The sequence below is a fragment of the Chlorocebus sabaeus genome, chromosome 29 (genome assembly GCF_047675955.1).
Source record: "Chlorocebus sabaeus isolate Y175 chromosome 29, mChlSab1.0.hap1, whole genome shotgun sequence".
NCBI classification, from domain to species: Eukaryota; Metazoa; Chordata; class Mammalia; order Primates; family Cercopithecidae; genus Chlorocebus; species Chlorocebus sabaeus.
In genome coordinates this window covers 3,209,481-3,231,352 of record NC_132932.1, presented here as the reverse complement: position 1 = coordinate 3,231,352, position 21,872 = coordinate 3,209,481, and the positions used below count along the sequence as shown (strand labels likewise).

Here is a 21,872-nt window from a genome sequence, read left to right as displayed (position 1 = left end):
CCACTACCTAAGAGTAGTGAGCCTTGGAGTCCAATGGACAACCTTCGACCCTACCAAGGGTTCCCTAAACAATATGAGGAATGGAAGGCCTGGTGAGGAAAGGTTCAGACACTCTCAACACCGAGAATGAATGAGCTGGGTTTGAGACAAGTGAAGAAGGTTTTTTAAACACTGGCCCCTGTAACAGGCCACTGGGCAGTATTTACGGAATGGACACCAGGGGGTAGCAAAATCTCACTCTCCTAGCTCTGGAGAGTGTCGGTGACTCGAGGGTCCCATAACCCAGTGTTAGAAAGAGCTCCAACTCCACAGCTCTACCTGTTGGGGGAAGATGGTTACTGGGGCTTGTTGCCATAGGTTCTTTTTTGACGCTTTGGAGCAGAGGCCTCTTCTTGCCTCTAAGGATGAACATTTGCTCTGTCCTTTTCCAGGCTCAGCGGAGCGGAGAAAAAGGTGGAGGTTAGCGTCCAGAGGAGGTGAGAGAAGAGCAAGTCACCTTGGCGGCTCCCCCGCCTCCCCTCCCGCTGTTCCAACAACTGCCCAGAGGCTCCGGCCTCCGAGGAACTGCAGGCGAGGCCGGACGTTTTCTCATCATCGCCCTCCAGCTGCAGGGGCACACGCGTTCACGCCCCTCCGGGGACTCTTGGGCTTTCTGATCTCCTCTCCTCTCCTTTCCGTCCACCCTTTAGAAGGGCTCACGGAGCTGCGGGGCTTCCCAGTGCCTGCTCAGAGGCCAGGCAGGGCATCTCCCCGCCGTGCCCGTGCCTCTCCCCGGGCTCCTGGGAGACCTCCATCCGGCCTTCCTTTCCCATTCAGACACGGTCGGGGGACGCTCGGGGTTTGATGAGCAAGTGAGGCTGGAACTTTCGTAACTAGCCCACCCCACTTTGTCCCCTGCGCCAAATACCATCTCCACGGCCACGAGCCCTAGCGGCCCTGCGGGACGCTATAATCACCCCAACAGAAGGAAGGGGCTGGCATCCAGTACCGAATTCTCGAACTGGAGGCCTGGTGCCTTCCCTCTTCTAGCCGAATAGACAGATAGGGATGCGGAAGGGAAGGGCCACGGAGGAGAGAACTCAGAAAATGTCCGGCGAAATGCACGCCCTCCATGAGCATCCCGATCCGGGAGCCCTGCCCCCTCGGCCACGATGTCCGCCCCCTATCCCAAGCCTTCGCTGCTCCCTGACTCCCGCACACTCCCGCCTTCCCCGGGCAACACAGAGGAGCCCATTGTCAGCCCAGAGGCTCCAGGCCCGAGGAGATGGAGGGAAAGGAGGAGGGCGGGCAAGCCCCAGGGGCATTGGGGAATCCCCTGATTCCCGGCCTTCCGCTCTCTGCTAGGCAGGCAGGGGCCTGAAGGTCTCATTTGAGCCCCGGGTCCTGCCAAAGTCTAGAAACCGATGAGAGAAGAGGGTCCCGGGCGAGTTAGAGCGGGGAGGCTTTCCAGCCGCAGGAAGACCCCAGTTCTGGGAAGGGGCGGCACAAGGGAATTCACGCACGCCCCAGCCTTTGGAGCATCCCTTGCCGAGGCTAAACTGATCCCGCGGGGAGCGAGGCGGTGGCGGGAAAAGAGGGGCATCCTCGGCTGGGCGGGCCTCCGAGGGTCAGGGTCGGGGTTACCCGCTGGAGGGCGGGGCGGAGAAGAAAGAAGGTTGCCGGTGAACGGGACGGATAGGCTGGGGACGCCCGGGGAGCGGCAGAGAGTCTCGACGCGGGAGACAGAGTCCCGGCAAGGGGTCCAGCGCGGAGGCGGGGGCGGGCGCTGAAGGGCGGGGCGGGGAGGGGCGGCCGTCTCGGCCCTCCCTGGCGGGGCCCCGCGGCCTGGAAGCCGGAGCGGGCCGAGCCGCCACCGCGGCCGGAGCTGTCCCTTAGCCAGACCCGGCGAGACACGAGCGGCGGGAGGGAGGCGGTGGCGCGCCCGGCCCCGCCCGCCCGACCAAGCGTCGGACGCGGCCCGGCGCCGAGCCATGGTGAGTCCAGCGTCGCAGCCCCCTGGGTCCCCTCGGCCTTCGCGCAGCCCGCTCCGGGCCCCCAGTCCCTAGCCTGGTGCCTCCCGATCCTGCCTCGGACGGTTCAGCGCTCCTGGGACTCTCCTCCCTCCCTTCCCCCCTTCTTCGATTTGTCTGTCCGTCTGCCCGACTGTTTAGCTCTGTCCCCACCGAGTATTGCCCTCACCCTTTCTTCCTCCTCTCCTCCGCCTCCTTCCCCATCCTCCCTTGGGTCTCTCCCCTAATCCACACACCTCCCCGCTCCCCGCCCTCCTCTGTCCTGACCTGTGCCTTTCTTTCCTGGAGCTTCCCTCCCCCTCCTGGTCCCAGCTCCTTACCCGCGGGAGACCCCTGCGGGTTGGTCCTGCAGCGTCCCTGGAAGAGGCCCGGCCCCTCGGGTCATGAGAACTGACCTGCATGGAACCACCATTTTCCATCCCTGTCCCCAACCCGGTGAGGCAGGCCCACCCATCCGGCCCTGGGGGACCGGCCACAGCTGTGGCTGGGACGGGGCCAGGGGCATGGCCAAAGAGGGAAATTCCCGCAGAGAAAAAGGGCTGCCTCAGGGTAGTTGGGGGTGCTTGGGGGGAGCTCACAGAACCAGGGGGCGTGACACTGCCAGAGCCGACCGGGGTTTGTGGGGGAGGGAAGTGCCCCAGAGCTCTTGCTGCAGGGAACTGAAGGGCTGCCTCAGGGCACTCCTGCTGCAGAGAGTGGGGAACATGAGCCGGAGCGCCCTGCAGGGAGTAGGGAACCCTGGCAGAAGCAACTTGGGGCGCTGGAAGCTGGAGGGTACCGCTAAGGAGAAGCCCACACCAACAGGAGTGAACACTGCCCTGGGAACTTTCACTGCAGAGTACTCTGAAGCATCGCTGGAAGAGTGGGCACTGCCAGAGAGAGCGCCCACTGCAAAGAGGGCGGGGGCATGGCCAAGGGGGCTCTCCCTGCAGAGTGAAGGAGGGGGAGAGGCCTTGCCAGGGGGAGCTCACCGCAGGGAGTGGAGGAGGGGCAGGGGCACTACTGGGGCCGCCCCTCTACGGAGGGAAGGGCACCCTCTGGCAGGGAGGCTGGAGGAAAAAGAAAGAGGAACTGGGCCAGGGAGAGCTGACTCAGTCTCTCTGGTCTCCTCTCTGGTCCCCGCCGGCAGGAGGCTGGGTCTCCGTGCTCCCGCCCGCCGCCTCCCTCCCCAGACCCCTCCTCCCCTCCTGCCGCTGCTGTTTCCTGTGGCTGAGACTCTCGCTCAGCCATGAGCTCACCGCCCCTAATGGGTTGCAGCTGCCTCGCTGCTCAAGCCCTAGCTCCGCACTCCCGGCCTTGGAGCAGACGGCCCCACTCTGCGTCACCCCCGCCCATCTCCACCTTCCCCCCACCCACGCGCACTGCGTCCGCCTGGTCCCGGAACACTGGGGGTCTGTCTGCTCGCCCACACACCTTGGGGCCGGGTCTGCACGCTGACGCGCTGAATGTCCCGGTCTCTGGAGTGGTTGCCCTAACTTCCCAGACGGTCCAGACAAACTGGATGGAGGAGCACAGAGAAAAATAAGCTATTTTGTTTTATGGCAAAGGCAAGACTTGGGGGTAGGGCAGGTAGAGACCAAGGTAAAGGCCGCGTCGAGTCTCCCCTTCCCCATTTACTGCAAAAAAAAAGAAAAAAAAAAATTCCAGTAAAAGGAACTTCAAAGACTGTCTTGAAAGAGAAGTTTGCAAAGGAATAGCCCAAGGGGTGGTTGTTTAGGTTACGGGATGGAGGAAGATGTCTCATTGACTCACTTAGGGAGGGGAGTCTGGATGAAGCAGGGCTGAGTCTTTTTGAGACTCCTAGTGGAGGTTGGCAGAGAGAGGACCCACTGGAATCAGAAAAGACCAGCTCTAATGCATACCATCAAGGCCTCCTCCTCCCTTCCCACAAGTTCCTTTTGTGACTTTTTTCTCTTTCAACTGCCCCCACCCGGTTCTTTGTAACCCAATCCCACATGCTCTAGGATTGGGTGATTGCTTCAGAGCCACTGTGGGAGAGGGAAGAGGGATGCTAGAAAGACCCAAGACAGTCACAGACAGTCTTTCCATCCTCCTCTTTTCACCAAATGACCATCTCTCTTTCACCAAATGATCATCTCTAGGACATAATTGTGCGTGAGGCACCTCCACTTAAGATGGGGAGCTCTGGATGGTGTGTCTTGTGAGAAGGGATTTGCAGGATGGCTCACCCCCTCAAGTTCTCAGTCATAAACTCAGTCCCCTGATAGCCCAAAAGCCTGTCTTTTCTCTCCTAGGAAAGGTCTATGCAGTCACCCCAACTCAAGAGCACCTGGAACAGCCCTGATTGGGGGCATTCACAACAAATTCTCTCTGGATCTCCAAAGCCAAGGTCCCAGAACTTGAGTGTTGAGTGCCCTGCCACGCTTGTACACTCTGGCCCAGCCCCACTCCCATTCTAGGCTCATCAGCCAGCATTTCATGAGTGCCCACTTTTTGCACACATTGTACAATGGGGGCCTTGGAGAACACAGCCACCCCCAGACCAGTGCAGCTCCCAAGGAGCCGCGATTGGGTGATCTCTAGGGATCTGTAGCCTGGTCCTATTTCTACAGGAGCCTGAGCCAGTGGAGGACTGTGTGCAGAGCACTCTCGCCGCCCTGTATCCACCCTTTGAGGCAACAGCCCCTACCCTGTTGGGCCAGGTGTTCCAGGTGGTGGAGAGGACTTATCGGGAGGACGCACTGAGGTACACGCTGGACTTCCTGGTACCAGCCAAGCACCTGCTTGCCAAGGTCCAGCAGGAAGCCTGTGTGAGTGGCCGTGCATCACTATTCTGTCTTCCCCAAGATCCACTGCCACACTCTACAGACTAGCCAGGCTGACTAATTCCCCCACTAACCTGGAGATGCAGCCTCCTCTAATACTGATCTCTCCAGAGTCACTTAAGCCTCATTCTCTGACCTCCCACAAACTTTGACCTTCACAGGCACTGACCATTCAGACACTAACACACATACGCACACATTCATCTTCCCCAAATTCATCTTGACCCCTGAGAAACACTGACCCCAAAGACCCTAACTCTCCAGACCCAATTCCAGACATTTTCACCCCCTCATATGAATTTCTCAAGATACTAACTCCCCCGTACATGAGTCAACAGAGATCTTTCATTTCTACAGATATAAAGACTTCTAAGAGTCTTTAACTTCTCCAAGACAATGGCATCTGCTGACCATGTCTTGGTAACGATTCAGTTCTTACCCTCCCACACACAGAACTAGCTTCCTAGAGAAGCTTCCTACCACTAGGAGACCGATCAGTCCCAATCCCTTCCTCTCTGCCACCTGAATACCCCAAATCTCCCCTCCTGCTCTCCTGAGAGTGTAATCTTCCAGGCATAGGGCTGGTCCTGCCTAGGGTGGGCCCATTCTAACTGCCCTCTTCTGCTGGCTTCTTCAGCAGAGGCCTGAGTGCAGCCTCCCATCTCTCTCCCCAGGCCCAATACAGTGGATTCCTCTTCTTCCATGAGGGGTGGCCGCTCTGCCTGCATGAACAGGTGGTGGTGCAGCTAGCAGCCCTACCCTGGCAACTGCTGCGCCCAGGAGACTTCTATCTGCAAGTGGTGCCCTCAGCTGCCCAAGCACCACGACTAGCACTCAAGTGTCTGGCCCCTGGGGGTGGGCGGGTGCAGGAGATTCCTGTGCCCAATGAGGCCTGTGCCTACCTATTCACACCTGAGTGGCTACAAGGCATCAACAAGGACCGGCCAACAGGTCGCCTCAGTACCTGCCTACTGTCTGCGCCCTCAGGGATTCAGCGGCTGCCCTGGGCTGAGCTCATCTGCCCACGATTTGTGCACAAAGAGGGCCTCATGGTCGGACATCAGCCAAGTACGCTGCCCCCAGAACTGCCCTCTGGACCTCCAGGGCTTCCCAGCCCTCCACTTCCTGAGGAGGCGCTGGGTACCCGGAGTCCTGGGGATGGGCACAATGCCCCTGTGGAAGGACCTGAGGGCGAGTACGTGGAGCTGTTGGAGGTGACGCTGCCTGTGAGGGGGAGCCCAGCAGATGCTGAAGGCTCCCCGGGCCCCTCCAGAGTACGGACAGTACCCACTCGCAAGGGTGCTGGAGGGAAGGGCCGCCACCGGAGACACCGGGCGTGGGTGCATCAGAAGGGCCTGGGACCTCGGGACCAGGATGGAGCACGCCCACCCGGCGAGGGGAGCAGCACTGGAGCCTCCCCTGAGTCTCCCCCAGGAGCTGAGGCTGTCCCAGAGGCAGTAGTCTTAGAGGTATCTGAGCCCCCAGCAGAGGCCGTGGGAGAAGCCTCTGAATCTTGCCCCCTGAGGCCAGGGGAGCTTAGAGGAGGAGGAGGAGGCCAGGGAGCTGAAGGACCACCTGGTACCCCTCGGAGAACAGGCAAAGGAAACAGAAGAAAGAAGCGAGCTGCAGGCAGAGGGGCTCTTAGCCGAGGAGGGGACAGTGCCCCACTGAGCCCTGGGGATAAGGAAGAGGCCAGTCACCAAGAAGCCCTTGGCAATCTGCCCTCACCAAGTGAGCACAAGCTTCCAGAATGCAGCCTGGTTAAGGAGGAATATGAAGGCTCAGGAAAGCCAGACTCTGAGACCAAAGAGTTCAAAACAGCAGGCGAGAAAGAGCCTCAGCCCTCTGAAGCCTGTGGGCCTACAGAAGAGGGTTCCAGAGAGAGAGAGCAGGAGGGGCCAGGCCTGGTGTGTATGGCAGGTGAGATGACACTGAGTGAGGTTCATGGGGCGAGGGCCAAAGCAGGTCGGGCCTATGGGAGGGGGCAGGATGAGGAGCAGGGTTACGCTGGGAGCAGAACAACCAGAACCATCTTAACTTCAGTCCCATTTTTCTGTCTGTGTCTGTGCAGGACACGCAGGCCCAGAAGGCCTCCTGTCTGACACTCCAACACCTCTGCTGGAGACTGTGCAGGAAGGAAAAGCGGACAGCATTCCAGAAGAGGCCGTTCCAGTCTCCATCTCTGATGACCCTGATGTGGCTTGGGACTTGATGGCATCTGGATTCCTCATCCTGACAGGTCAGTGGGCATCAGTGGATGAAGGGAAAAAGAATTGGGAAAGAGAAGCAATTGGGTGGGCTTGGGGACTGGGGGAGGCAGGGTGGAAGGGAGGTAGGCTTGGACTGCTCCCAGCCAGGACAGCCTGGCCGTTTTGTGTCTTCAGGAGGGGTGGACCAGAGTGGGCGAGCTCTGCTGACCATTACCCCACCGTGCCCTCCTGAGGAGCCCCCACCCTCCCGAGACATGCTGAACACAACTCTTCATTACCTCCACTCACTGCTCAGGTAACCGAGGCCCAGTCCTGGCACCCTGGACACTAACCTCCTGGTTCATGAGGACCCTCACCTCCTTCTTCTCAGGACACTGACCTTCTGATCTCTAAGGACACCTCCTTCTTCAACCTTCAGATTTCAAGTCATTGACCTTTGGCCTTACTGACCCTGACCTCCAGCTTCATATCTTCATTGATCCTCAAAAGCAACACTGTTGACTTTCACTGTCTTCCAACACTACCAAGATCATCAGGACATTGGTTCACTTATTCAACAAATATCTATTGAGCACTGAGTACCTATTAGGCACCATACTACAGGCTGACATTGAATGCATGCCATTCCAGAACAGAATTCTGAACTTTCCAGACCTTAATTCCTTGGCCTAGTAGCCATATGAATATAGACTCCCAACTGCTAGGCCACTTCCTCCTGTACACCCATCCCAGAATTTGGCCCTTTGCCCATTTCTTCCCAAATGTACCAACAACTAATATCTCCTGAGGACTATTAACTAAATACAGACCCTGTATGTCTGCCTTGCTTTATCTGCTATCCCCCAAGACACACACACAGCAGCCTTCTTGACTCTTCCTGCTCCCACAGGCCTGATCTACAGACACTGGGGCTCTCCGTCCTGCTGGACCTTCGCCAGGCACCTTCACTGCCTCCAGCACTCATTACTGTCTTGAGCCAACTTCAGGTAACCACCCCTTGAACAGGCAGTTCCCCTGGATCCTCACTCTTCACTAGTGGCCAGTCCAGGACACCCAATTGCCCAGTTTAGGGTTATTCTTCTCTGTCCTTAGGACTCAGGAGATCCTCCCCTCGTTCAGCGGCTGCTGATTCTCACTCATGATGACCTTCCAAGTGAACTCTGTGGATTTCAGGTTTGAGCCCTTCATTCCTACCTAGTTTCCCATCAGTAGTGGAGAAAGGAGAAGAAGCTGGCTGGAGCCCCAGGCTGGTTTCTGAGTCCTTGGGTGCCCAGGAAGAAACCCGTGCCTTACCCTCTACAGGGTGCTGAGGTGCTGTCAGAGAATGATCTGAAAAGAGTGACCAAGCCAGAGGAGCTGCAGTGGGAGTTAGGAGGTCACAGGGACCCCTCTCCCAGTCACTGGGTAGAGATACACCAGGTAAGCTTCCCCTCTAACACCTAGCATGCTGGGAGCCAGGAATGACCCTGCTGAAGACATTCTAGGAGAGATGCCAGGTCCAGGACATACCATGGGGTTGCAAAAAAGTGGTTTCCATTCCATTCAATTCAACAAGTATTTATGGCTCCCAAATCATGAGGAAAACATGTGCACTGCGCCATGGTCTACTGGGGAGATGGGAGGAGTATGTTAAATTATTATTACAATTACTATTTTTAGACAGTCTCGCTCTGTCACCCAGGCTGGAGTGCAGTGGTTCGATCACAGCTTACTGTATCCTCCACCCTCCGGACTCAAGCGATCCTCCCACATCAACCTCTTGAGTAGCTGTGGCTACAGGCATGTGCCGCCACACCCAGCTAATTTTTGTTTTTTGTTTTTTGTTTTTTTGTAGAGATGGGGTTTTGCCATGTTGCCCAGGCTGGTCTCAAACTCCTGGACTCCAGTGATCCACCCGTCTCAGCCTCTCAAAGTGCTAAGATTACAGGCATGAGCTACCGTGCCCAGCCAAATAAATTATTAATATGACATTAAGTAGTACATGATTTTTGGTGGGAGTTAAATAATGAAACAAGTAGAGAAGAGTGCAAGATAGTGTCATTGGGTTTCTGGAAAGCACTGAGTCAAAAGGCTGATTCTTGTTCCAAATTACTTTACCTCACTTGCAGAAATAGTGCCCTTTCTGTACCCACTCCTTGCACCAACATCCAGGCCTCCGGATCCTCGTCAGCGAAGTGTAACAATCACAGTATAATTGCTAAAGGTCCTTCCAGCACTTATCTCATGTAATTCTATGAATATAAGTGTTGTGAGTATTCAAGAAGAGAGAAATAAACATGATCTGAGCTGAGTATGAAAGAGGGGTCTGTAGATGGTCTCTAAGTTTCGCCTTTAGTGTCAAAGGGGAAATTGACATGAATAGGCAGAGAGAGGGGGTTTGACAGGGTGAAGCCCCACTGAAGACAGAGAGAAAGGAAGGTCACAGTTACCAAGCTGTACAATGTGCCAGGCCCATGCTAGTTGCTAAACTGGCATCATCTCCTTAAAAATCACAGAAGCCTTTCTTATCCTGACTTTACAGTTGAGGAACTGAAGTTCAGGAAGGTTTCTGGACCTGCCCAACATCATACAATTAGGTAGCAACAAAGTCAGGAACTGAATTCAGCATTGCCTCCATAAAAGTCTCTGGGGCTACCTCACCCTAACCCTAGGGCTTAAGTTCCTTCTTAAACTCTAATCCTCAACTCCATCCCTGCGTGTGGGTTTCAGGAAGTGGTAAGGCTATGCCGCCTGTGCCAAGGTGTGCTGGGCTCGGTACGGCAGGCCATTGAGGAGCTGGAGGGAGCAGCAGAGCCAGAGGAAGAGGTATGAAATGAGATGGGACAGTGGGGGGATGGGATTGGGATGGGGCTGGGGTGGAGACTCTCTGGTGGAACCCCAACTGGCAACTGCTCCCTATCCCCAGGAGGCAGTGGGAATGCCCAAGCCCCTGCAGAAGGTGCTGGCAGATCCCCGGCTGACGGCACTGCAGAGGGATGGGGGGGCCATCCTGATGAGGCTGCGCTCCACTCACAGCAGCAAGTACGAGGGATGGGTGTGCGGGGGCAGGTGGAAGTGGGAGGTGGAGACACAGCCGAAGGCTGCCAACAAACCTTAGCTGCCAGACCATTCTTACTGTGCACATATCTGGGCAAGATAGCATGCTTTTACACTTACTATCTCATAACCCTCACAACATCCTTGTGTGCCATTTACTATTACAAATGAGGATTTGGAGGATCAGAAATGTCAACTGTCTTGGCCAACATCGATCAGTAAAGAGTCAGGATTCAAACCAAAGCAGTCAGGGTTCAGCCCATGCTTTTGATCCACGCTGCTATGCAACTTCTCATGTTTGCATCCCTCGGAGGGACGGGAGGACAGAATTGAGGGGCTCAACAAAGGAAATGATTCATTCTTTCCTGCTCCTTCCCCAGACTAGAGGGCCAAGGCCCAGCTACATTGTATCAGGAAGTGGACGAGGCCATTCACCAGCTCGTGCGCCTCTCCAACCTGCACGTGCAGCATCAAGAGCAGCGGCAGTGCCTGCGGCGACTCCAGCAGGTGAGCCAGGACTCCTATGTCCCTCTTACTCGGCCTGGGAGTATGGCCTCCAGCACCTTTCCCGTTGGTACTTATAGTTGATGGTGTTCTTCTAGCCTGGCTTGGCTGAACACCCCTTCCTCTCTCCTCACCTTTGTTGGTCAGTGTGAGATTCAACAAGAGGGTGGGAGCGTCGTAGCACCAGTAAAGAAAAGCCAGGTCTCCCCTTCCCGACTGTTAATGCTTGATCGAAGATGCTGAGAGATTGTGAGAGATGCTCAGCTGCCCTAGGGGCTTCTGAAAAGAGCTGATCAACTCTGGAGTGCCTACCTTCTTAGCTGAAAAATAATAAAAGTCTATTGATACCAGCTCATTAGTTACACTGCCACACATGCACCCTTAACTCCTTATGTGATATCATCCCTCAGACCTGAGGTCGGAAAGGTACCACCTCCCTCCACCTTGGAAGGAGAGAGCATTGAAAGCACCTAAGAGGAACTACAGGCTTCTTTGTGGGGAAGATTCAGGAATAAGGCTGGCTTCTCTGAACCTTGATTCTTCTCTCCTGGGGTTAAAAGCCCCATAGGGATTTGCTCTCCACCCTACCATGTAAGGTAGAGGGAGCTTTGAAATCTGATTGTTCCTCCTTAGCCCCGAGCATGGTGAGTGGACACTTTATGGACCTGCAGGTGGGCATCAGGGGAAAGGTCATCTCAGGGCGAGTGCTAAAGCGGGAGCCGAGACTTTCTGTTTCCTAGGATTTCTTCGTATTGGCTTCCTCTAAGCCAATATCCTAGAGATGGGTTGCATCTCCTGTTTGCTTACCTGCTTATTAGCTGTTTCCCCAACTGGTTAAAAACAAGATTTGGAATCTAAAGCGCTCAGCTTGAGTTATAGTTCTGCCATGTGTAAGATGTTGGACAAGTCATGAAGCTTCTCTGAGTTCCCAAGTCCTCATCTGTAGAATTGGGATAGTAACAATTAACTCACAACGTGGTTAGAAAGATCAAATGAATTCAGCAAAGGACTATAAAAGTGGTTGTTGTTGGCACTGGCTATTAGGAACAGTCTCAGACTTCTCATCCTCAGGCTGTCCCACCCCCAGCTTCCAGCCTTTCTTCAGAGGAAAATATTATCATCACTTTTTGGTCAAATATCTCAGAACCAGCATGAGAGTTTGTATAGCCCCATAATAGGCAATTAAAGCTGGACACACACACACAAACACACACACACATACACACACACCCCTTCTGTGTTGTTTCTCCAGGCTTGGTCCCTGCGACCCTTGCCCACCAGCTGCCAAGGCTTAGTGAAAGCCGTCAGTCATCCATATGACCCTCATCCTGACTTTGGTTCACCCCAGTTTGATGTACTTCACACTCGGGCATAGCTCTGGAACTTTGACCCACCTCCCTCAGTACTTTCCGCCAGCCCAGCTTCCCACTCATCTGGCACCTTACTGAAGATTTCTTACTCGGTTTTTCACTTGACCCTTGTGGAAACTGTTACCATTCACTGTTGTCATTCCCACATTGCAGATGAGATGCAATAGTTCACTCAAGGTTCTACAGATTGGTGTGGTGGGGCTGATGCTGGATCTCAGCCCTTCCTTGCCTTTCCACTCCCTGACCCCCTACTCTGCCACCCCATCTGCCTCAGGTGTTGCAGTGGCTCTCGGGCCCAGGGGAGGAGCAGCTGGCAAGCTTTGCTGTGCCCGGGGACACCTTGTCTGCCCTGCAGGAGACAGAGCTGCGATTCCGGGCTTTCAGCGCTGAGGTCCAGGTGAGAAAGGGCAGGAGGGCAGGTGAGAGGAGGCAGGGGGAGACTACCTAGGAGTGAGGACCAGGTCTGAGAGCAGCCTCCCTTCTCCAGGAGCGCCTGGCCCAGGCACGGGAGGCCCTGGCTCTGGAGGAGAATGCCACCTCCCAGAAGGTGCTGGATATCTTTGAACAGCGGCTGGAGCAGGTTGAGAGTGGCCTCCATCGGGCCCTGCGGCTACAGCGCTTCTTCCAGCAGGTACATGCAGAGCCTTTTCCTTCTGTTCCCCCCATTTCCATTTCTTTACTTCCTTTCTGCCTGGAGAGGCTAATCAAGTTGTTAAAAGGGAGGCCCCCATCTCCTTGGTTTTGACTCTTAGCTCTGCCACCTGCTTGCTGAATGACCTGGGACAAGATACTAAACCTGACTGTGCCTCCATAGATCTACCTCACAGGGCTGCTGTGGGGATTACATGAGGCAATATATAAAAGCCGTTAGCCCAGAGCCTGCCACTCATAAACGCCATATGAGTACTGGTTATTCTTTTATTTAGGCTCTTCTATCTCCATACCAACTCCAAGTGACATGGTTAGGCAGTGATGCTGGAACAGTGAGAAAACGGGGAGAGTGATGGGCATTGGGAAGCCACAGGCAAGAGGACAAGGGCTGTCGTTGGGCATCCTTTGTGAGCAACACAGGCCCTTACCCTTTCTCTCCCATCCCCAACCCCTTTGATTTTGTAGGCACATGAATGGGTGGATGAGGGCTTTGCTCGACTGGCAGGAGCTGGGCCGGGTCGGGAGGCTGTGCTGGCTGCACTGGCCCTGCGGCGGGCCCCAGAGCCCAGTGCCGGCACCTTCCAGGAGATGCGGGCCCTGGCCCTGGACCTGGGCAACCCAGCAGCCCTGCGAGAATGGGGCCGCTGCCGGGCCCGCTGCCAAGAGCTGGAGAGGAGGATTCAGCAACACCTGGGAGAGGAGGCGAGCCCACGGGGCTACCGACGACGGCGGGCAGACAGTGCCAGCAGTGGAGGGGCTCAGTGGGGCCCCCACAGCCCCTCACCCAGCCTCAGCTCCTTGCTGCTCCCCAGCAGCCCTGGGCCACGGGCAGCCCCATCCCATTGCTCCTTGGCCCCATGTGGAGAGGACTATGAGGAGGAAGGCCCTGAGCTGGCTCCAGAAGCAGAGGGCAGGCCCCCAAGGGCTGTGCTGATTCGAGGCCTGGAGGTCACCAGCACTGAGGTGGTAGACAGGACATGCTCACCGCGGGAACACGTGCTGCTGGGCCGGGCTGGGGGGCCAGACGGACCCTGGGGAGTAGGCACCCCCAGGATGGAGCGCAAGCGAAGCATCAGGTGAGATCCCAGCCCAACTGGTGCCCAAGAGGCAGACCCAACTGCCCAGTAGGAAAAGAAGGTGACATTGTTGGGGGTAGTGGCTCCCTCCCACACCTCCTCCGCCACTCCTGTTGTGCCTGCAGTGCCCAGCAGCGTCTGATGTCTGAGCTGATTGCCTGTGAACAAGATTACGTGGCCACCTTGAGTGAGCCAGTGCCACCCCCTGGGCCTGAGCTGACTCCTGAGCTTCGGGGCACTTGGGCTGCTGCCCTGAGTGTCCGGGAAAGGCTTCGCAGCTTCCACCGGACACACTTTCTGCGGGAGCTTCAGGGCTGCGCCACCCACCCCCTACGCATTGGGGCCTGCTTCCTTCGCCATGTGAGTGATCCCCTCAGCTTCTTCCAAGTGCTCTCTCTTCTCTGTTCCAGCTCCATCCATCTGTTCCTCTTTCTCAGTACCCATGGCCCTCTCCTCCCATGTATGGTCCATGCCACTGGGGCCCAGCCCTGTTCTGTAGGCACCTCTGCCTCTACTCAGCCTCTGCGTCCCTGCTGTCAAGGGCTGTCTGGACTGTGCTCTCTCCACAGGGAGCCCTTCCCTCCCTGGCAGGCAGAGTGCTCCCTGGTGACCCATCCCTCATTTGGGCTACAGAGAGGATGGCAAGGGGGAAGAGAGAGGTTTGTCTGCAGGGACCTCACTGGAGACACCTTATCTGTTCTTTACTGGCACAGGGGGACCAGTTCAGCCTTTATGCACAGTACGTGAAGCACCGACACAAACTGGAGAATGGTCTGGCTGTGCTCAGTCCCTCAAGCAAGGTAACTTTTTCTCCAATCTTCAGAAGAAAAGTAGAGGGGCCAGGAAGACCTAAAAACCCACCCCAAAAATCCCACAGGGAAAAAAAGCTTTCCTGGATGTGCCCAGGAACATCACCTACCAATCATCTCCTAGAATTGCCGAGGGTGGGACAAGCACTGGACTGGTGAGGCCAGGTTCTTATCCAGTCCACCTGAGGGACCGGGCAGGACTCCTGATTCGTCTGGGCCTCCATTTCCACATCTGGTAAATGGGGGCAATAGTCACTATAGCCAGTTCACAGGGAGGATCTGAGCAGCAGAAGAGCTCACATCAAAAGACATACAAGTGACTTTTTTTTTTTTTTTTTTGAGATGGAGTCTCGCTCTGTCGCCCAGGCTGGAGTGCAGTGGCCAGATCTCAGCTCACTGCAAGCTCCGCCTCCCGGGTTCACGCCATTCTCCTGCCTCAGCCTCCCGAGTAGCTGGGATTACAGGCGCCCGCCACCTTGCCCAGCTAGTTTTTTGTATTTTTTAGTAGAGACGGGGTTTCACCGGGTTAGCCAGGATGGTCTCGATCTCCTGACCTTGTGATCCGCCCGTCTCAGCCTCCCAAAGTGCTGGGATTACAGGCTTGAGCCACTGCACCCGGCCACAAGTGACTTTAAAAGTTCAAAGCCAGTGGCCCGGCGTGTTGGCTCACGCCTGTAATCCCAGCACTTTGGGAGGCCGAGGCAGGTGGATCATGAGGTCAGGAGATCAAGACCATCCTGGCCACCATAGGGAAACCCTGTCTCTACTAGAAATACAAAAAAAAAAAAAAAATTAGCCAGGCGTGGTGGCGGGCACCTGTAGTCCCAGCTACTCAGGAGGCTGAGGCAGGAGAATGGCGTGAACCTGGGAGGCAGAGCTTGCAGTGAGCCGAGATCGCACCACTGCACTCAGCCTGGGCGACAGAGCAAGACGCCATCTCAGAAAAAAAAAAAAAAGTTCAAAGCCAGAGAGTACAGGAGATTACTATTTTGATTCTTGTTCCATTTCCCTTCAAGATATAGACGATGATTGCTGGCCTGCAGGCCCCCACCTGCTTTCTTTCCAGGTGGACAGGTTTTGCCTTACTTTAGGGAGCATCTGGGCTTCATCTATACCCAAAAGCCTAGGGTATCACCCACCTACCCCCCAACCCCTGAGCTTGGCCCCTAGAGGCTCCAGCCCTCCCCTCATCCCTGTCTGTGTCCTCCTCAACCTAGGGCTCCATGGAGGCTGGACCTTACCTGCCCCGAGCCCTGCAACAGCCTCTGGAACAGTTGGCTCGGTATGGGCGGCTCCTGGAGGAGCTCCTGAGGGAAGCTGGGCCTGAGCTGAGTTCTGAGCGCCAGGCCCTTGGGGCTGCTGTACAGCTGCTCCGGGAACAAGAGGCCCGTGGCAGAGACCTGCTGGCTGTGGAGGCGGTGCGTGGCTGTGAGGTGAGGCCCTGGCTCCAGTCACTGCTGCTCAAACGGCCTAGCCCTGGCCTCAGAAGCCATGTAGGTTGGTGACAGGAGAACCAGGCTCCAGGTCAGAGGGCCCCAGGCTTTAATTTCTAACCAGCTGGGTGGCCTTGATTGAGTCACTGAACTTCACTGGGCCTCACTTTCCTCCTTTGTAAATAAAGAAGCTATGTCCTCCCAACATCCCATGTTCCTACATCTGCCTTGTACTCTCCCGTTCCTTTCCTAATTGCTATCTTTCCCCACCTACCCTATACTTACTCCTGCACCTCAACACCCAGCACATACTTTATCTCGTCTACCTAGTCTTTTTCCAGCCCTGAGGTTCCAAAACATGTTGGAATCCTATATCCTCCTCTGGAATAGACCTATTTCCCTTTCAGTTCTTTGCTGATTCTCTTCCTGGATCCCCAGCATGCAAAGGCTTCCCCACAGGTGGCTATAAACCTTACTATGCAGTGCACCTTGCCATCTTCAGAAACAGGGCTGTGCTGCTCAGCTGGGTGTGCTGTGCATGGTGACCAGTGGATGGACTCTAGGCTGAGGGCTTCCCGGACTTCCTGACCCTGCCTGAGAACCAGTGCGTTAGGCCCCTTGCCCTATAAATCTGTTTTTGCTCCCTGTAAAATACAAACAAAGGGTCCCTGGGCCAACCACTTTTGCTTTTCCTTTCTCCAGATAGATCTGAAGGAGCAGGGACAGCTGTTGCATCGAGACCCCTTCACTGTCATCTGTGGCCGAAAGAAGTGCCTTCGCCATGTCTTTCTGTTTGAGCATCTCCTCCTGTTCAGCAAGCTCAAGGGCCCTGAAGGAGGGTCAGAGATGTTTGTTTACAAGCAGGCCTTTAAGGTACAATTCCTGGAGTGAGTGCTGGAGGTGACAGGAAGTCATTCTCTTCTTGAGAACTCAGGATGTTCTGGAAATTCAACCCCAACACAGGTTGAGAATCTACATCATCTAGAATAGGCTTTGGCTTGTAATCGACCATCAAGTTAGGGTGTCAGGGGGTGTTGGAAGTCTCTGTCATTGGTCTACCTCATGCGGTTTTCCTAATCATTCATGCAGAAGCCTTAGGAGGCATTCCAAACCAGACTGGAAGAGGAACTTTCCCACAAAGGACACACATGCCTTTGGAATTAGGGTTGGTTCCTAGGGCATGAGGAGGAAGCACGCTATACTTTGACTAAAGAATCCAAGAAGAGGCAGGCCTTGCTTTAGGGAAACAGCCTTGATATCCAGATAAGCATTTATAGCAACCTATGGTCCTGGATCAGGCAGTGTGGAGTGGATTCTAAGGGTTTCTAGACTTCGTACCCCCTGCATGAGTGTAGCATAGAGGAAAAGGCCTGGGTCCACTTCCAGCTCTAATAAGCTATGAGAAGCCTTTGTGCAAGTTGCTTCATGTTTCTGGCCTCATTTCCCCTTCTGTAAATTATGGTGGTTGTGAAGAGTAAATGTAGAGCACTTGGCACATGATAGGTGTTGAGCAAACGTTTACTGAACATCTATCAGATGCCAGGCTAAGCCCAGTGCTTGCCATGTGGCGCCACCCAGCCAGGACTTGCTCTGTCTTCACCCACTGCCCTCTGCTCTTCCTCAGACTGCTGACATGGGGCTGACAGAAAACATCGGGGACAGCGGACTCTGCTTCGAGTTGTGGTTTCGGCGGCGGCGTGCACGAGAGGCATATACTCTGCAGGCAACCTCACCAGAGATCAAACTCAAGTGGACAAGTTCTATTGCCCAGCTGCTGTGGAGACAGGCAGCCCACAACAAGGGTACTGGGCAGAGCTGAGGAACAGGGTGCTTGGAGTCAGGGTTATAACAGGAAGTTTTCTGGAGAGTATGGGGACTGCTTGGGAAAACAGTTTATAGGATGAAGAAAGAATGGCTTCAAAGATTCAAGATTTGGCTTGAGAGAAATTACTGAGGTAGAAATAAGCCTAAGATATACCAAAAAGAAAGAGAAAGCTAGCAACTTTCAGGGAAGCAAGAGCAAGTAGGGGTCAGGTGCAGTGACTCACGCCTGTAATCCCAGTGCATTTTGAGAGACCAAGTGGGAGGATTGCTTGAGGCCAGGTGTTCAAGACCAGCCTGGGGACATAGTGAGACCCCGTTTCTACAAAAAAGTTTAAAATTAACTGGGCATGGTGGTGTGCACCTATAGTCCTAGCTATTTGAGGGGTGAGGTAGGAGGATCACTTGAGCCCAAATGTTCAAGGCTACAATGAGCTATGATGGTGCCACTGCACTTTAGCCTGAGTGACAGAGCAAGACTCTGTCTTTAAAGGATTAAAAAAAAATTTTTTTTAATAAAGCAAATGGCTGGAAAAAGAAAGTGAGAAACCACTCACTTAGATTTAAGAACTGCTGCTACTTGCTGTGTGACCTGGACTAGTTTTGTTTTTTGTTAGTTTTGTTTTTATTTTTTACTTTTTGCTGGGTTTTACCTTGGTTTTAATTTTCTGAACTTCATTCTGCTCATCTGAAAAATGAAATAGTAATGTCTTCATCTTAGTGTAATAGGGATGATTAAGTAAGGTGAAATATATGGAAGCCCCTTGTAAACTGTAAAAGTATGTAAAAATGTGAGGTTTTTTTGTTTTGTTTTGCCTTTTTTTTTTTTGGCTCTTAATACCCAAGATGCAGAGTAGAAATCAGGCAGCTGGGATGCCGAATGGGCAGGATGCAACATACTGGAGAGAAGAGCCAGATATCTAAGGAGGAAGTCACACCATCATTGCCATCCATGTTGTGATAGTCAACAGGAGGAGTAAAAAGAGACACGAGAGGAATGAAAGGGAGGAATGAGGGTTGGAAAGGAGCAAAACAAAAACAAAAACAAACCAAAAAAGTAAACCATGACGTGCTAGGGCTAGAGAGAAGGGCAGGAAGAAGTTGGTAACAAGTGTCCCTATTCCCCAGAGCTCCGAGTGCAGCAGATGGTGTCCATGGGCATTGGGAATAAACCCTTCCTGGACATCAAAGCCCTTGGGGAGCGGACGCTGAGTGCCCTGCTCACTGGAAGAGGTGAGGGCCAGGGTGCTGGGGGGTGGCCCCCAGGAGTGAAGACCTTGACAATGAGGATACAAAGGGGAGGTGTGGTGGAAAGTCAGGAAGGGCATCTCGTTCCCAAATCAGTGGGACTGGCTGGGAGGCCCTCTGTGAGACTGAGGGTCATTCCAGGGAGCCAAGAGGGCTTTCCCACACCAGCACGCCACCCCCCACTCCCCACTTTCTGCAGCCGCCCGCACCCGGGCCTCCGTGGCCGTGTCATCCTTTGAGCATGCCGGCCCCTCCCTTCCCGGCCTTTCGCCGGGAGCCTGCTCCCTGCCTGCCCGCGTCGAGGAGGAGGCCTGGGATCTGGACGTCAAGCAAATTTCCCTGGGTGAGGCACCTCTCAAGGGGTGGCTCCCAAAAGCTCGGTCATGGTGGCGATGTTCAGGCTGCTTGCTGCTGAGCAATTCCTTTTTCTAGCCAAGTAGCCCAGTTGCCATGACAACTATGTACAGCTTCCCCACTGCTAAAAGAACCTTCCGTCTGGTTGCTAGGGTGATGCTTACAACAGCCTGTTGCTAAGAAGCACTTCCTCTGTACCTCTCTCTCTAGCTCTCCTTGGGTTTCTATGGAAACTGCCTCAGCTTCCTGTTGTACCCTCTTGGTTCACCACGGCAATCCTTATAGTTTCCTGTCGCTTCTTCCCTGGTTGCTCTAATGATGCTGCTGACAATTTCCTGCCTCTTGGTAGGGGGTTCCCTTGCAACTGGATCGCTATGGTGACTTACAGCTTCCTGTTGCTATGGAGCTTTTTCTTCCCTGATGGAGCAGCTTGGTTGCTTAAGGTAATCTGGAGGGATTCTATACTCTGCTCTCACCCTAGCTTCCCCTTCAGCCCCAGAAACACTTGACTCTTCTGGAGATGTGTCCCCAGGACCAAGAAACAGCCCCAGCCTGCAACCCCCCCACCCTGGGAGCAGCACTCCCACCCTGGCCAGTCGAGGGATCTTAGGGCTATCCCGGCAGGTAAGTTCCTACAATGAGGCTGGGAACGAGGTGATCTCTTTGGCTGCTTTCTGGGTGGGATTTTCTGATCTTTCAACCCCAGAGGGGTTGGGGGAAAACTGTGAACCTGTGCTCCTAGCTGAGGCTACAGACTGGATTTATTATCTTGTCTATCTTTCTCCTCTCCCCGGGACCTGGCTAAGAGGCATCAAGGTCACAGGTTAAAAGGAATCTTAAATAAGGAGTATAGTGCTGGGGTGGATGGAAAGGGGAGAATGCCAGTGGCCTGGCTTGAACTTGGGTTAAAATGGCAAAACTCAGGCCAGGTGAGGTGGCTCATACCTGTAATCCCAGACTTTCAGAGGCTCAGCTGAGAGGATCACTTGAGCCTAGGAGTTCAAGACCAGCCTGGGCAACATAGTGAGACCCAATCTCTACAAAAAAAGGAAAAAAAGTTTTAATTAGCTGAACTTTTGAGGGGTGCGCACCTATAGTCCCAGCTACTCAGGAGGCTGAAGCAGGAGGATCTCTTGAGCCCAGGAGGTTGAGACTTCAGCGAGCCACATTTGTGCGACTGTACTCCAACCTGGGCAACAGTGAGCACCTGTCTCTAAAAAAATAAAAGTAAATAGCAAAATTCAAGGACTTTGGGTAGGAAAGAGAGATGAATTGACAGGCTTGTGGGGAGGGATGGAGGGAAAGAAAGTGAGAGAAAGACAAGAAATATGTCCCTAAATTCACTGTAGTTTCTCTCCCCCCAGAGCCATGCTCGAGCCCTGAGTGACCCCACCACACCTCTGTGACCTGGGTGAGTCAGCATCCCCAATTTCTACCACATCCAACACTCCTTCCGTCTTGCATGTACCTTCCTTCCTGTCCCCAGCTACTCGGGAGTCTGCTTCTTCCCTCTTCCAACTCATCTCCCTCTTCTCTCCTGGCTCCTAGAGAAGATCCAGAACTTGCCTGCAGCTTCTCCTCTCAGCACACTTTGGGCTGGGATGGCAGTGGGGCATAATGGAGCACTGGGCGATCACTGAATTTCTTCCCTCTGCTTCCTGGACACAGAGGAGGTCTAAGGACCAGAGTATTGCCCTGCCACCAGTATCTCTAGTCCCCCTAGCTTGGTGCCTTCTCCTGCAGGAGCCAGAGCAGCCACATTGCTTGCCTTCATACCCTGGAGGTGGGGAAGTTATCCCTCTTCCAGTGCTTTCCCATCCTGGGCCACTGTATCCAGGACATCACTCCCATGCCAGCCCTCCCTGGCAGCCCATGTTCTCCTCTCTTCTCACCCCTTGACTTTCCCTGAGAAGAATCATCTGTGCCAGGTCAACTGGAGTTCCCGGTGACTCCATTCTGAGGTGTCACAAGAAATGAAGCTATGCAAACTATAATAGGAGGGTGCAACAGGGAACTGTAGACTTTATATATGTAATTACTGTTATTATAATACTATTGTTATATTAAATGTATTTACTCACACTTTGCCTCCAAGGAGCTAGAGTAGTCCTCTGGATTAAGGTGATAAATAACTTGAGCACTTTCCCTCAACCAGCCCTTAACTAGAACACAGAAAATAAAACCAAGACTGGAAGGTCCCCTGTACCCTTCCCAGGCCCAGAGCTGACTGTGTGTGAGCCAGGAGAATGTGTCTCCTCCACAGTGGCTCCCAGAGGCTCCAGACACTCTCTGAAGCTCCTTCTCCCACACTGCACCTACTCCTTGGGGCTGAACTGGTCACAGACAAACTGGGATCCAGCACAGTCCAGCAGTTCTCCAAATGAGACCCTCAAGCCACAGGGTGTGAGAACCTGATTGGCTATTTGTTAAATGCTAATTCTTGGACCCCATCAGAGCTGCTGCATTGAAGCCTGGCGGTGAAACCCAATATTCTGCATTTCTTATCAAACTCTTTGGGTGATAACTAAATGTATGAAGAGGTGACTATTTCCTGACAGAAGGGCC

General features: G+C 54.2%; 1 protein-coding gene across 3 annotated transcripts; it reads left to right on the top strand.

The window, feature by feature from the left end:
- The first annotated feature begins 1,798 nt into the window (after positions 1–1,798).
- Positions 1,799–21,389, top strand: ARHGEF40 (Rho guanine nucleotide exchange factor 40). 3 transcript variants are annotated; one of them, XM_007990712.3, is made up of 24 exons: positions 1,799–1,973; positions 4,583–4,780; positions 5,470–6,715; positions 6,867–7,034; positions 7,180–7,300; positions 7,895–7,991; positions 8,098–8,178; positions 8,308–8,424; positions 9,715–9,810; positions 9,911–10,026; positions 10,422–10,548; positions 12,190–12,312; positions 12,403–12,546; positions 13,032–13,642; positions 13,768–14,002; positions 14,356–14,442; positions 15,669–15,884; positions 16,587–16,757; positions 17,509–17,686; positions 18,834–18,938; positions 19,153–19,296; positions 19,789–19,931; positions 20,672–20,718; positions 20,856–21,389. In XM_007990712.3, the coding sequence occupies exons 1-23, from the start codon at positions 1,971–1,973 to the stop codon at positions 20,711–20,713; spliced, it is 4,569 nt and encodes a 1,522-aa protein (XP_007988903.1). In that variant the 5' UTR covers positions 1,799–1,970; the 3' UTR covers positions 20,714–20,718; positions 20,856–21,389. The 3 variants fall into 3 exon arrangements, with proteins under 3 accessions (XP_007988903.1, XP_007988900.1, XP_007988902.1); XM_007990709.3 differs by having other exon boundaries at positions 1,829–1,973; positions 19,801–19,931; XM_007990711.3 differs by lacking the exon at positions 19,153–19,296 and having other exon boundaries at positions 1,829–1,973; positions 19,801–19,931.
- The last annotated feature ends 483 nt before the right edge of the window (positions 21,390–21,872 follow it).